Below are 16,674 nucleotides of genomic sequence, written 5' to 3' on the forward strand. Positions count from 1 at the left end.
GCTTTTACTCAGCTATACCACTCCTGGGCATCTACCCAGAACATCACGAGCCAGGGTACTGTAAAGACACGTGCACATCCAAATTCACTGCCACACTATTTACAATAGCTTAGCTATGGAAACAGCCCAGATGCCCTACAACAAATAAGTGGATCAAAAAAATGTGGTATTTCTACATAATGGAATTTTACACCGCCATTAGAAAAAAAACATTATGTCATTTACAGGGAAATAGAGGTACCTAGAACAAATTATGGTAAGTGAGGTAAGCCAAACTCAGAGAGACAAATGCTCTCATATGTGGAAGCTAGACCTAAAATGCATGGGAGCGTGATAAGTCATAAAGGACTCTAGGCAGCCACACACAGTGAGACTAAAGAAAGATATGTTTAGGGAAGGAACATAAAGGCAGAATGCGTATGCGCATCTGATCATATAAAATATTTATCAAAATGATCTTCACAAGATAGAAACAAGAGGGTTTTTTTTCTTTCTTGCGGCTTTTTTTTTGTTTTCTCTTTGTCTTATTTGTCCATTTATGTGTTTGTGGAAGGGTAAAAGGCAATCACAATAAGGTCATACAGGAAGAGTCTAAATGAAAGGATCTCTAGGATATGGAAACAAGAGCTTTATCTTGTGTGATTGTTATTCTTAATGTGCTATGTTGCCCTTTGGTTATCTCATATTGTTACTGTATCTGACTTTGTTACCTGGTATTTTGTATATACATATATTTGTTTATTTGAAATAGGAAAGGGAAGGGGGAAAAACAAGCTGATTGGGAGGGGGTGGGGAAGGAAATGAGGACAAAAACATGAGAAAGGGTATCAATGTGTGAGAAGCAACGTACCTACTACCTGGCGAATGTAACTGTAACCCCTCTATACATTACCCTGACAATAAAAAATAGAATTTTAAAAATGAACAAAGGGTGAACAAATGCAAAAAAACTCTGAAAATTAAACACCAGAATTTAAAAATTCACTTAATAAACATGGAAATAAACAGTTTTCAAAAGGATAAGCACAAATGCTCATAAATATATGAAAATATGTTCAAAATCCTGAGCTATACATGAGATGCAAATCAAGATGACACTGAGATTCCATCTTGCCACAGTTTGAATGTCCATCATCAAGGAAATATGCGACAAATGGTATCAAAGATGTAGGAAGAAAGTACCCTTATACGCTGTTGGTGGGACTGTAAATTAATTCAGCCACTATGAAAATTAGTATGGAGGGTTCTTTAAACATTAAAGCTAGAATGATTATATGTTCCTGCTATTTCACTCTGGGGAATATATCCAAAGCTATATGTAAGCCAACCTTCAGTTGAGATACCTGCACACTTATAATAATAGAAGCACTATTCACAATAGCCAATATATAGACTCTACCTAGGTGTCCATTAACAAATTAATACATGGAATATATATTTATATATACATATATACTCAATGGAATATTTATCTATAAGCGAGAATGAATTTATGTTGTTGTCAAGAAAATGGAACTAGAGATCATTATGTCAAGTGAAATAAACCAAACTAAGAAGGTAGAAGATCACATATTCTCTCTCATATGCAGAATCTAGCCCTAAAGAAATGAAGGACAGGAATGTAAGACAGGTTCCATTTGGGAGTGAGTACCAGCAGGAAGGGTGATGTCCAAAGAGAAGATATATGGGGTGAATACAGTAGAAGCATTTTTTACGTATTCATAAATGTAAAACAATAATCCATATTGAAATTGTCACAAGAATAAAGGAGTGGTGATCAAGGCTGAGAGGGGTTTTGTTTGATGGGGTATGTAGTATGCATAATGGAAACATCACAATGAAACCCCTGTTAATAAAAATGGGGGAAAAGACTAGAACCCAAGTGTTCTGAATCCTGGTCTTTGTCCTTGATTTATTTTTTCCTTTATTACTTCAAAAGGCAAAAGATATAGGAGAGCAAACTTAGACCAAAACAAAATGTTTAAAATGTGCAGCTGTTGAACAGAAGACTAGGTTATCTTATGAAATGTTTGTAGAAGACATACCTGCTTTATGTCACATCTGTTGAGCAGTAGACTGGGTTATCTTTTGAAGTGGTAATAGAGAACATACCTCCTTTACATTGCAGCTGTTGAACTATAGGTTGTCTTATGAAATGGTTATAGAGAACATGTGTACTATACAGAAGATTAAGACACCATAGTTTCTGCCCTGAGATCCTATGTTTCTTGAATCTATTGCTCCCAGAAAAGGTGGTAGTAATTGCACCTGTTTCTAAGCAGCTCCTATTATAGATAGATAGATAGATAGATAGATAGATAGATAGATAGTAGATAGATAGACAGACAGATAGATAGATAGAGCAGAAGAGGCATATTCTTGACAGATTGCTTGAAAGCTGGAACTTTCCACATCATTATAAGCAAATGCTGTATTCTGGCATAACAAACACAAATTAGATAAAATCAATGCCTGTAGCTATCGCTCAGATTAAGTAATGCTGCATAGATAAAATCCACAAATTTATTAAAATTACAAAGTAAATAGAATATAAGTGAGATTTCTCTAAAACCAAAAATCCTGGAGTATACACATCAGAACTTATTGAATAAAGGACTGTTCTGCATTTGAACACTCATCAGTTATTTTAATGTATGGTGAATTTGCTTTTCTTTTTGTGGGTCATGAAGCTTAAACTCAACCTGGGCATTGTCCCTAAGCTCTTCAAATCAAGGTTACTGCCCTACCCTTGAGGCAAGCCCCACTTCCCATTTTCTAGAGGTTAATTGGAGATAAGATTCTCAGGTCCTTTTGTGCCCGGGCTAGCTTTGAACCTTGATCCCCAGAGCTCAGCCTACTGAGTAGGTAGGATTATAGGCATGAGCCACCATGCCCGGCTTCAAATCTGTTCTTTTAGAATACACAGAATGTAGTTGTTCAGACACCAAAGGCATTTTAAGAGGTACTTATGCACTGAGAATAATTCACACATGTCTTCTAGATGATGGATCAAGATTCTCTTTGGAGCCATTAGACACAGAGCCCCTGTTCCAATTTTCTTGGAACATTTCTAGACATATATTTTCAGATCCCTATGCTCAAGAGAATGGTGCATCTGTCACATGGAGATGCCTGGCTGCATTCTTTCCTAGATACAAATATAGGTGGCACTTTCTAAGCAGTGAAGAACCTGATTTGGAGAAGGAGAGATAGCACATTTATCTTGGGCTAATTTTAGGATCCTCAAATAGTCCTTTTTCACCTAAGTCATCAGTGGAACCAATTTAAGATGGCTATGTCTCATGGAAAATGGAGAGAAAAATAGGGTGCGGTGTAAGGCAAAGACAATAAACCAGACAAATCAGTGTGACTCCTTTCAGAGAATCTGAGGATCACTTCTTTTCACAGAAGGTAAACAAAATACTAACAAGTGGTTAGTTAAGAAAATGAGCGGCATATTGTTACAGTATCCCACTTTGTTACTTGGTATATTATATAGATGTTTACCTGTTTATTTGAAATAGGAGGGGAAAATGAGGGGAGGGGGAGGGAAATTGGGAAGTAATGCACCCTCTTTCTGGCCAATATAACTGTAACACCTCTATATATTGAAATAAAAAATAAAAAAGAGAAAACAAAGAAAATGAGGGGACTGAGAGTTTGGCCTAGTGGTAGAATGCTTGACTAGCATGCACAAAGACTCAGGTTCGATTCCCCAGTACAACATACATAGAAAAAAGCCAGAAGTGGTGCTGTGGCTCAAGTGGCAGAGCTCTAGCCTTGAGAAAAGCCCAAGGACAGTGCCCAGGCCCTAAGTTCAAGGCAAGCCCCAGGACTGGCAAAAAAAATTAAAAATTTTAAAATTAAAAAAAAAAACAGGCCAGGGGTTTGACCTAGTGGTAGAGTGCCTGCCTAGCATGCACAAAGACCGGGGTCTAATTCCCCGGTACCACATACATAGAAAAAAAAAGCCAGAAGTGGTGTTGAGGCTCTAGCCCTGAGAAAGTTCAAGGACAGTGCTCAGGCCCTGAGCTCAAGCCCAGGACTGGCAAAAAAAGAAAAGAAAAGAAAACGAGCAGGATAATCACATCTTCATTTATATGTTTTAGATATTCAGTACTGTATCATACAATAGCTAAGTTCACACTCATAAGTATGAATTGATAGGATATAGTTTCTAAGACAATTTTCCTTCGTAGATAAGAAAGCTGAGACTATCTAATGATTGTATTTGAATATCAGAATCAGATCAAATTTCAAAACCTCAGTATTATTTTTGCTGCCACAGACACTTTCCTTCAAATGTGACATACACTTTGTCAGAGGTGCTGAAGAGGTGAAGAGTCCCTCCCACAGTCATGAATAAGGATGAGATAATCATCAAAAGGTTTATAAGAATGAAAATAACACACTGAAAAGTTACTTACCTGTTTCCCATCCAAAGTGTAGAGTTTCTTGACCACTCCAGTCTCCAATTTGATGGCTTCAGTAATATCAGTGAGAACTTGTTCGAAAGAATGTGCAGTTTTCTTGTTGAGAAGCACACGCACAGCTTTTCGGGGCTTCACCCCACTGCGGATGATGGTCACCAGTTTGGGGCGCACAAAGTCCTTATTCTCCCTGGCCTGGGCGCTGTTGCTGCTAGCCAGGGACTGGGGAGCTTTCATATTAGCAGATGTCTTTACATTAACTGACCAGTTGGGATTGACATTCTTGGTGTACTCCACCTTTTTAAAGAAGTTGTCAGAGGAGCAGACATAGCTTTCCCCTACGGGAAGAAATTAGTAGTTAGGTGATTAGTTCAATTGATATAGACTCCAATTAAAGTTACACTGACATTGAAATAAAAGCTAATACCGACCTTAGCTATGATTCCTAAATGGCCTCCTTGACAAGCAGCTCATTCAAATTCAAAGGTAATCAGCCAACATTCTTTAATCTAATGGCCAACCTAATTGAGGAACCCTGAAAACTTAATAGTTCTAACGATAATGAACGCTCAAGCTACTCTAAAACAGTGAGGTTCTCACCCTTAGTATTATATTTGTTTCTAGGATGTTTGCTAATGTCTGGAGAATTACTGGAGCATTTTTTTAAAACAACTTTATTTCCCACTGTTACTGCTTTAAACTTACAGGTTCATCTCTTTGTTTTACTGTGAACCAAGGAGAATTTTCAAAGTTAACACATTATTATTCCAATTAAAGTGAACCAAGTAACCTTGTACATTATGTATAAAACATGTATTTGATTAGAAGTCAGACTATCCTTTGTCCAAACTATTGGACTAAGTGGTGGAACACAGAAATATGAAGTGCATGTGTACGTGTTCAGGTTCTAAATGTGTCCTCTACAGCTTTTTATACACCCATATGTCCAGGATGGAAACAAGTACCTGTACACATACACATACAAAACCACACACACAAACACACACAACATTTCTTATGTTTACAAGTCTAACTGTTCTTTTGACCCTTTCCATCCTCTCTAATGCTGAACACTAAGTATGAGCATTTGGAGTCATCTTCACAGATGCCTTCCTTTAGCTGCCACAAGTAATGAAGTAGAAATGTGAGAGTACATTACACAGGCTTGACTTGTGAATTGGAAGTACATAGTCGAAGTTTTACATTTCTCTTGGGCTAGAGGAAATGACTAATACAGTGAAAGAAATGTAGGTATTAGAGGCAAGAGGAGGAGATTGGGCATCTAAGATGAGAAGTTGAAGAAAATAGAAAAAAAGGGGGCCGGGAGTTTGGCCTAGTGGTTAAAGTGCTTGCCTCGCATGCATGAAGACCCGGGTTCGATTCCTCGGTATCACATGCATAGAAAAAAGCCGGAAGTGGTGCTGAGGCTCAAGTGGTAGAGCTCTAGCCTTGAGAAAGTCCAAGGACAGTGCTCAGGCCCTGAGCTCAAGCCCAGGACTGGCAAAAAAAAAGAAAATAGAAAAAAAGATTCACCTGAGGTCTAGCTAGAATATTGAAAAAGTTGAGCACTGAATGAAGCGCTTAAGCCTCAAGGTATACAGTAGTTCATCCAGAGGTTGAGCTGCAGATGCAGTGATTTAATCAAGCTCAAGTCAAGTAGTAATAACCCTAAATAAATAAACCCTAGAAAGCATGCAACGCAATTATAGTCTCAGGGCTCTTCTCCTTCCTTTGGTCTCAGCAGGATAACCACACAGACATTTAGAAACCTCAGGTTAATAATTTTGCAAATATTGATTTCTTTGCTGCAGCACCAAACGCTTATGTTATGTTAATTAAGAAATTTCTCAATGCTATGACAATATTCAGTCACAATCTCTAGGGCCCCTTTGAGGACACTGAGGGGAGGATGAATGGATCCAAAGCTGCCCTCAGCCTCACTAGTGTTCTATCATAACAGCAGGAGTTAAGGGATGGCTTATAGATCAGCAATGGCATTTCTCCCAATGGGCACACATATGCATATCCAGAACAGGAAAGTCAAAGACACCAGCTAAGATAAACTCTAATTTCTCTGACTTTCTGACTGGCTAACTAATACAATACAAAGGATGAGAAATAAGTATTTAATTGATGACTCCAAAGAACAAAGGAATCTGGATAATGGTGGCTCACACCAATAATCCTAGCTTCTCAGGAGGCTGGGGGTTGCTATTCCATGTTCAAAGCCATCCCGGGCAGTAACGTTCATGAGACTCATCTCAAATCAATCACCAAAAAGCCAGAAATGGAGCTGTGGCTCAAGCGGTAGAGCACTAGCCGTGAGGGGAGGGAGGAGTTCAGAGACAGCTCCCTGACCCTAAATTCAAGCCCCAGGACTGGTACCCATGGAGACCTAGAATGGTGAAGAGATTCTTTCAATTAGACTTTGATAGTCAACATTCTCACCCTTGGACAGGTCCTCTTGCCTTAGTACTTCACCAGATTCATGGGCACCTTCCAAGAGGCCACTGCCTCTGAGTCAGATATTTTCCATTACTTGTCATACACTTTAAAACGATGTCAGACAACTGGTGGTGTGGAACTGTGCAAGGCTGTATATTTCTGATTTCATTCATCCAGTCTCTTTTGGAGAGTCAGCTGTGTAGCCCTATTAGGATCCTGGACTTTTTTTGTTCCTTTCTCGTTCCTCTCTCTTAAACCTCTTAAGCCTCTGAACTATGAGTATGATTAACTAGCCCTAGATTAAAATGAGCATGATGACAAACTATAGTATCATATGGCACCCAAGAACTTTCCAGAGGGCCTAGCCTTCAGCCAAATCTATGCTGAGTACCTACTGAGGGTACATTTCAGGCACTCCTCTCTCTCCTTTTGGCCTGAATACCAAGTAGTGGAAAAAGAACAGCTGATATGATGTCATTCAGAATGGCACATTTTTTTTTCAAGTTGTGTGCTTCTAGGCAAGTTTCTGAACTTTCCTTGTCTATACTTTCTTTTTTGTAGCATGTAGGTGCTAAAAATAGTATCTACCTTATAGAATTGTTGGGGAGCACAAATCAGATGATGGGCAGAAAGTGCTCAAGTCTAGAGACTAGCACTTCATAAATTCTCCTAGCTATTATTAAGCCCTTCATGTGAAAGAATAGAAAAGAGAACAAGAAACAATGTGCATAGACAGAAAGGAGGATGTAAACACTGAATAGAGGGGGAAAAGTAAATACTGAAGGAGAGAGAGAAAACAAGATCAGCCACAAGGGAGCTAAGCAGTGATTACCATAGAACATGAGCACTGTAGGGGGAGGGTTCCCCCAGATCAAAGATAAGGCTTTCTGTTTCCTGAAAGGAGCCCCCCAGGTACTGCAAATTACACTCAGTAAAACTACTGCTGCCATTGCTACTGCCCACTAAATGACTAGATTTATAGCCCAACCAGGCACTGGTTGGTACGTGGTCTCGTGCAAATCACAATCTCTCTGAGCCTCAATTTTTCAGTCATAATTGAAGATATTTTGTTAGGTGGTTGGTGTGTTACTTCTAGACCTGAATGTGAATGAGAAGGAATTTTCTTCTCTTTTCCATATCAAACAGAAAATAGAGTTGTAACAGTATTTAAATGATAAATAAATGGGTGCTCATGACTAAGGATTCTTCATGTTTATTGGAAAGATATCAGATAAGCTGCTTTGTTAGAACAGGGCTTTTTCCCTGTTCTGATTTTTTTTGCCAGTCCTGGGCCTTGAACTTAGGGCTTGGACACTGTCCTTGGGCTCTTAGTCTTTCTCAAGGCTAGAGCTACAGCACTATTTCTAGCTTTTTCCTATGTATGTGGTACCAAGGGATCAAACTGTCATCTTTGTGCATGCTAGGCAAGCACTCTACCACTATGTCAAATACCCTTCCTGTTCTGATTTTGTAAAGGTTTGCAATGAATATTTACTGCCTGACACCTAGAGCTGGGTGAGGTAGGTTGCACCTTTACATAGTTCTATCCCAATCCTGCCAGGGGTTATTTCCCACCCATGAGAACCTAGAAGGAAGGCTGGTTTCAAATCCCAGCAAAGCCTCAATTTGCTGGAACTGATAACCTGCTTTCTGGTGAGAGGTTAAGGAAATGAAGTTATGGAAGCACAGCCTGAATGGCAGAAATAGAAGTAACCAGGGGTTCTAAATGATAGAATGTTTACTTCCCTTCAATTTTAGGTTGATTGCATTTACAAAAGTGTTAGAAAGATGTATTTGCATCTTCTCAATGCAAAAGCATTTTGCCTGGCTTTCTCCTTTTTCCAGGGCTGCTTCTTAAAAAAGAAAATATTAAACTACTTTATTGTATGACATTTTCCTTTAAAGACATAAATGATGTTTTTGATGGCCATGCCTACTAGCAATACATCTCCTTTCCAGGTATCTTCAAACCCTATTTTTTTGGAAATGGGATTGCTTTAGTAACAAGAATAAATTGGTTTGATCTCATTGGAACAAGTGATCTGCAGCAAAGGAACTGGCTCATAGTGAGTGACACTATACAGCTCAGATTTTCCAAGATTGTCCCAATAGAAAATATTCCACACCACGGTCTGCTTAATAATGCCCAAACTTAACAAAATTAGCATACAGATAAAAGACAAGTCATAATTGTACCCCTCAATTTGATCTCGGTACATGTGTACAAAGAGTTAGGAACCATGGAACACGATATAAGAGGAAGGAGAATAATTCTACAATGAAAGACAAAGGAAAGACACAAGGAAATGCTACCAGTGGATTTCATTCACTGACTTGCCTGGGGATGCAGTTAATGAGGGCCACTTCCTTTGTGGCTTTGCTAAGATCCTTTGTGTACTAAAGAAGTTATGGAAAAGCTGATATCGAAAACCTGCCTTTAGTTCAAAATGTTCCTCTAGATACTTCAGCCTTTGTAAACAGACAGTTATCTAGCTTTTTCTCATATATTTTTATTGTAATTAATAGAAGGGTTACACTATATTCACCAGATAGAAGGTGCGTTACTTCATATACATTGATACCCTTTCTCATGTCTTGGTCCCCATTTCCCTCCCCCACCCCCACCCATCTAGCTTTTTATTTCATTTCATTTGAGGTTAATCATTCAATAATTTGGCTTTTTGGAAACTGAATGTTATACACTCCTTTATTTCTTTGCAATCCACAAAGCAAAAACAAGGATTTCCACATTCCTAGGAACTGTTAACACTGCAGAAGATAGTCATGATCACTTAAATGAATATTTTCTAAGCCTCTGATCTCCTAAGAATCACTCAATGAGATGTGTCAAAAACAAATTCTAGGAACCTACCGGTGGGGATTCAGATCCAATTGGTTTGAGGTATGATACAGGAATTTATCTTTTCTAAAGCTTTGAAAGCTTTTTGGAAGGCAGATTTAGGAACCACTGGCCATTACAAGTTGTCACTAGCATTATTATTATTATTATTATTATTAACAATAATTGTTCCTTATTAGTTTTACTGTGTTCCCATACCATATCTAATTTATTTTTGTTGTTCATGGGGCTTGAACTCTGGGCCTGGGTGCATTTCCTGAGCTCTTCAGCTCAAGGCTACCAACTTACCCCTTGAGCCACAGCACTACTTCAGTGTTCTAGTGGCTAATTGGAGATAGGAGTCTCAGGAACTTTCTTCCCTGAGCTGACTTTGAACTGTGTTATCTTCTGAGCTCAGCCTCCTGAGTAGATAGGATTACAGGTGTGAGCCACCACGCCTAGCTAAGGTGTAACCCAGGCTGTTCTCAAACTCATGATCCTCCTGCCTCATCCTCCTCGTTGATTACTGGCATGCACCACCACTGCTGGTTCTAATTTTATACTCACAACTACCCTAACATAGAGAAGAATGATTTTACTAGTTTCATTTTAGTTATCTCGTAGGAGCTATACCAAACAAGCTTGATGAATATTCCTCAGTAAAATGGAATGCTGGTACATGGTACAACATGGATAAAGTTTTGAAAACATTCTGAGAGGAAGCAGTGAAGAAGACCACATATTGTAGGATTTAACTTATATGAAATGCCAGAAGCATCTATAGAGACAAAGTTGAGTGTTAGTTTTCTAGGAATAGAGAACTTGAAGGTAATAAACAGTGGCAGCTAATTAATAAAGGGTTTCATTTAAGAAGCATATTGTTTTCTTAAAGTGCTTTGTTAAATGGCAACTCCTTGTACAAATACGTAAGTACAAAGAAAAATGTTTTATAAAAGATCAAAAATTAGGAACGGAGGGTGTAGCTCAAGAATGCTAACCATGATCAAAAGTAAAAAGTTAGAGACAGCACCCAAGCCCAAATTTCCACACTAGGACCAACACACAACATAGCTTAAAAGTAGGTTAGTTAGGGCCAGGAGTTTGGCGTAGTGGTAGAGTGCTTGCCTAGCATGCACGAAGACCCTGATTCGATTCCTCGGTACCACATTCATAGAAAAAAAACTGGAAGTGGTGCTGAGACTCAAATGGTAGAGCTCTAGCCTTGAGAAAGTCCAAGGACAGTGCTCAAGCCCAGGACTGGCAAAAAAAAAAGGTTAGTTAGTTGTGCTGTTTAATTTCATTTACATCATTGAATTATAACTTACATGAGTTCACGTTATGGTATGCAAGTTATGCCTCAATAAAATTGTTCTTTTAAGAAAAAAACTCAGGAGATGCTGGTGGATCAAACCTGGAATCCTTGCTTCTCAAGGATCTGAGATCACAGAGAGAGAGGGAGAGAGGGAGAGAGGGAGAGAGGGAGAGAGGGAGAGAGACTGAGAAAGAGAGACAGAGGAGGGAGGGAGGACACAATGTAGGCCAGGATACCCTAGAAACTCACAAAACTTCTGTCATAGCCTCTCAAATGCTTGGGATTACAAGCGTATGTTATCACAATGGGCTAAAACAACTGGTTTAAAAAAGGATACCATTAGTCATCTTGATGATAAGGACAAACACAAGCATTTAGTTAACTAGCTCTAAACTAGAATGTTTCAAAGCATAACTGCTACTATTGAAAATGGTGCTATGTAACAGCAAAAAGTTAACTACTTCATATTCCTTGTCTCATCTAATTATCAAAGTAGTTATTCCCATTTTACAGATAGGAAAACTGAGGCTCAACAAAGACTCCCTGCCTCGTTTAAACAGGCTAACAGCTGGCAGATCTTGGCACTAAAACAAAAGTGTATCTTTTCCATTATAATCTTCAGACTCAAAGGTTAGAATGCCACCCTCCTGATATTTTTTCCTGTGCTTGTCCTGGAGCTTGACCTCAAACCTAGGAACTACTCCTAAGCTATTTATACCCAAAGCTAGTGCTCTAATACTTGAGCAAAAGCTCTACTTCCAGCTCTTTTTACTCATTAATTGAAGATAAGAGCCTCAGAGACTTTTCTGCCTTAGCTAGCTTTGAGTCTCTGTCCTCAGATCTCAGCCTCCTGAATAGCTAGGATTGCAAGGCATGACTGACTTGCATCTGTCTTGATTCTTTATCCAGTATGATTATTTCCAAGTATTTTGAATTTGAAGCATGATAGGAAGCAATGTATATGCATTCTGGATCTTTCGATTAAACTCTTGCATATGCAAACAAAATAAAGGGAATTCAGTCTGTTACTGGATGTGTAAAGGACAAAATAGGATAAAAAAGAACAATTTTCCTTATCATTTTCATCTCAATGTTATTTCCTACTTAGCTCTGTGGCATTGTGAAAATCGATCATAGTAACATTATCCCAGAGATAGCCCTGGATTTCCTTGACAGAATAGATAGTGCTCAGGATTGGAAAAGCACTGACATCCATCCATTGTGTGTTGCATTTATAGATGGCATTGCATAAATACAAATGATTCCTGATCATATTTGATACTGTGGGGGAATTCAGCATGAAGTATCACTGCATCTAAGAGTGGTAGGTGAGAGGGATGTAATCTAGAAGGACTGAAGTGAAAATGAAAGATGCAATTGATTTGATATTGTCATGTCAAATCTCTCACCTAACACAAACATACACACACACACATACAGAGAGAGAGAAAGAGAGAGAGAGAGAGAGAGAGAGAGAGAAAGAGATACACATATAAACAGAATAACACCTTTCTTATAGCCAACATAAGAATACTCAAATCTTTGTTCTAAATACAATGTCACTTGGTTCAGAATTATATTTTAGCATATATTAAGACTTTTAGAACTTCACAGATAGAGGAAAAGAAGACATATATGTTTGTGAATGGCATTATAGAGAAATCTGTCCAATTTTACTCAGCTATGCATCTTACAGAAACAAAGACATATATCCTATCAATTACTCTGTTGGACAGCTCCCTAAACATAGCTTCAAACCCTTCCAGTGTGCCCTGAATTGTTTTTATTTGAAGATATACATTAGAATGGTCAGTCTTTTGATGGTCAAGAAAAGCTCTGCTATTCCTTTCTGCACATGATGAAATAATGAAGTCTCCTAAGTATTGCTTTTCAAGGTCATCTATGTAAAAAACTCAAAGATTGGATCCTGAGACTCAGTAACATATGGACACTAACTTATCAGCTCTAGTCCTTTGGCCTGACTGCCTGAGAAACAGAAACTACAGGAGAGAAATAGGATATTGTACAAGGTAAGCCCTTATGCTCCTTTGTCTAGGAAAACAGCAATCCTAGAAGCAATAAAAGTGCAGGATGGGTATTACCTCCCAGTCATTCAATGTGCTGGTTCTCATTTTTGTATCATTTCATAATTCTGTTTTCCTTGTGAGCTGTTGCTCTTAACCACCTTTATTCAAGGAATGGAGGGAAGGAATGATGGGGAGAAGCATGGATGTAGGACATTTTCATTATTGAGGCAATCGTATAAAGCACTGTGTGTGGTTAAACTGATCCTATGCTGTGTCCACCAGTTGAAAAGTAGAGATAGGGGAATATCTTCCATAAAATTTATTTGACAATATGAGCAACCTGACCCAAGATCTATATTCTCAGTGGCCATGAAGGACATTTTATAGCTGAGTAAATTTTGGTAAGGACTGAAATTTTCCTATTAGGTATCCAGGTTGCCAGGATTTGGGGCAATTTAATAGTAAAATTGAGTTGTAATATGAAAATCTGTAGGGGAGTTAAAAAGATTTAGGTATAATGAGTCATTTCTATTCTAATAGAAACAGTGTTTATTGAAATACCGGGCATACCTACAGCTTTCACTGGTATTCTCCCAATGATCTCAGCCTCACAGACACACCCTGAAGTGGGCTTTTTAGAAGCAACAGCTGTGCAGTGACCACTTACCTAAAAGTATAATCCTCTGTGAATATGTCCGGGAAGTCCTGCTTTTAGAGTGCATATTTGCAATGAGTTGTAATTCACAAATACATTTTCAGCAGTTCCTCAAAGAAATTTGAGTACAATTGTCTCTGTTAACCCAACGAAACATCCTTCCTTGCTACACCCCTAATAACGTCACGGTCTGCCTTGACAGAGCTTAATTATGAACAAAAGCTAGAATTTAGATCTGCAACTCAGATTTCACTTTGCATATCCTGGCAGATAAACACAAGGAATTATCCTCACCACGACTTAAGCCCATGAAGACTAAAAGCCACACTACCCAGTATTTGAATTACCTTCTTCTAGTTCATCCATGCTTCCGATTTTCCTGGATCCATCAATTGTGTAAATATAGCGCACCCCTTGAGGCAGGTTGATGTTGTCAGACAAAGATCGAGTCAGGTCAGCCAGCAAGGCATCGAAGCTGCGGAAACGGTCAGAGGACACAGCATAGACAATGCCCTTGAAGTAGCGGTCCCCATTGCGATAGAAACGTACCTTCTTTGCTTTTTTCTCATTACTTAGAGCCTGCAAGGTTCTGGTTCGATAGAAGCTACAGTGGGCACTATGGGTAGGGCTAGGCAGGCCATTCATCCGTGTGCCCCGCATGTTCCTGGAGGTCTTATCTCTTTCGTCAAAGTGTCCAAAATCAAGTTCCATATTTCTGTGGAACCTCAGAAACCTGAGTGTTGGAAAGAGGGGTAAAGGGTAAGGAGTGGCAAAGAAAAAAATAGGGATGAAGGGGAGGAAGAAAGAATTCAAATATTAGCCAGATCCAGATCTGCAATCTGCTGCCTGTGAAAAGAATTGGTGGGGGAAGAAAGCCTGTGACCCATCTGCTGCTTGCCCCTGACCCAGAGGAATATTGATCTTAATAGAGAAGGAGGAGGGGCTGAGTAGGGGAGGGGCAGGGGGTTGGAGTGAAAGATGGAAAGGGAGGCACTTTTGGCATGGTTCCAAAACAGAGGAGAAGGGGGAGATTTTGAAACAGCTTAAAATCCTGGAACTTACTGACACTGGCTCCTATCAAATTGTAACTTTGGGCTAAATACATTAAAACTGGCATCTGTTTCCTCAGACATGCCCACATGACTAACAGTTGTAAATGAATCCATAGCCTGACAATTCCCCTTGAAGAGAACAGAAGGAGCTAGCCAAGGTTAGCATCTCCAGCTTAGGAAGCAGTATTTGCATCTCAGTACAATGAGTAGGAAGAGGGGTGTTTTCATTTTATTCCAAACCTTTTTTCCCTACTCTAATGTGCGTGTGCCCCCTCCCCCAGAAGAAACTAGGATTCTCTTTTAAGGGACAGCCTCCAGGGAATAGCCAATGCCTTTGTGCTATTCATCAAACCCTCTCCACTACCAAGCTTGTGCAGCTCTCCAACAATTCAAAAGAAATAAGCCGAAAACAGGCATTAGGGAAAAAAGCAGTGATTTAACACATTTTTAGCTCTGCTTTCCTCTCAGTACCATTTGGTCACACAATCCTTTATCCCCAAGTGCTTCATCCCCTCCCAGTGCATGCAATAACACCTCTTAATGGAATAATCTATTTGTGCAAGAATTCCCAAATGAGCTGCTGAATAGCATATGGGACAAGTACACCTTTCATTGTTCTGAGTTTATACCCTGACCGAAAGAGCATTTTTGTTTTCACCACAGATAATTCATCCCAAACTTGTCTGCTGTCCAGGTATATTAACCAAGGCAAATGACCGTCATCTGACAGGCATTGATTTTTCTCCTTCTGCTGAACCCTACCCCCCACACACCCAAACAATGGAAATATGAAACCAAATACAAGCAAAGCCCCAAACACAAGCCAAGGTAGTGACACACACCCTAGGAACCAAACTATTAGCATTCATCTCACAGATGGGGATAAAAAGCAAAAGGAATCACAAAGCAAATGGAGCTCAGCTGCTACACATTGCCAATTTAGATTTACAACAGACCAGGGAGACAGAAAATAAAGGGTAACTGGTGGCTAGTGGTTTTAGCCGTCTCAATCTCCCTTTCTTTTTCCCAATGTCACCATGACCTATGCTGAGCTCAGCATTGTCTCTGTCAGACAACCTGCAGCAGTAAGACCCCACCTCCTCAAGACTAGTAACAAGCATTTTCCCCAGACATGCCAACAATGTTTTGCTTCACCTTAGAATCGCAAGTGGAATTATTCTAAATGAACATCATAGTCAAAACAAAGGATTATCAAACTCACTTTTCCAAAGGAAAATCCCAGGTAGAAGCTTAGGGGGAAAAATCCAAAAGAAAAAGACAAAAAATAAAGCAAGAGAAGAAAGACAAATAAACACAGACAGGCAGAGAGAGCTTTGCCTTGTGCTTTTCCTGTTTGACATTTGTTACATTCTGCTTGAAAATCACTGGAAAGCCTCACTTACCGGTTTTCTGCTGGTTGGGTGGAGATGCTGAGAGAAAGAAAACCAATCTCTCTATGCCTTTGTTGTCTGAGCTCCAAGCAAGAAATTCCTGCCAGGGTGGATAGATGCCTTCTAGGTCCTAGTGCCTTGTCCAGCTTCTCTCTGTAACTCAGGCTCAGTGAACAGCCCTCCCCACCTCCTATGATTAATTGCATGCTTTTTTCCCTCAATTTACAGCCCACATTAACAGCTAGAAAGGTTTCATTTATAACCAACAGGAAATTGCAGGGTAGCAAATGATTGCATAGGCAAGTTCAGAATGCTCTAATGAGCAATGTATTATCCCTTTCTTTCAGAAAATTGGCAATTTTACTTAGCCAAAACCTTAGCCTAATCTGCCTGGTGGATAGACTCAGACAACCTAAGCTTGCTTCTTAGGAATTGTAGCTCACTTCCTTTCTACCTCTTCTTTCAGATGTGGGGTATCTTTTGTAGCCCATTTTGACTTCAGATTCCCAAGTCTCCCAAGCAC

General features: G+C 39.3%; 1 protein-coding gene across 2 annotated transcripts in view; it reads right to left on the minus strand.

Annotated features, from left to right (window-relative positions):
* The window catches only part of Dcx (doublecortin), a 102,715-nt gene extending 86,497 nt beyond the window's left edge, over positions 1 to 16,218 (minus strand). For both annotated transcript variants that reach the window (XM_090327038.1, XM_090327039.1), the window contains exons 1-3: positions 16,164 to 16,218; positions 14,056 to 14,441; positions 4,428 to 4,768 (exon numbers count right to left, since the gene is read on the minus strand). In XM_090327038.1, the coding sequence (XP_090183164.1) occupies positions 4,428 to 4,768; positions 14,056 to 14,419 (705 nt within the window). In that variant the 5' untranslated portion in view covers positions 14,420 to 14,441; positions 16,164 to 16,218. The remainder of the gene's footprint in view (positions 1 to 4,427; positions 4,769 to 14,055; positions 14,442 to 16,163) is intronic.
* Positions 16,219 to 16,674: the final 456 nt, after the last annotated feature.

This window comes from Megascapheus bottae, chromosome X (assembly GCF_031878675.1).
Source record: "Megascapheus bottae isolate mThoBot1 chromosome X, mThoBot2.hap1, whole genome shotgun sequence".
NCBI lineage: Eukaryota > Metazoa > Chordata > Mammalia > Rodentia > Geomyidae > Megascapheus > Megascapheus bottae.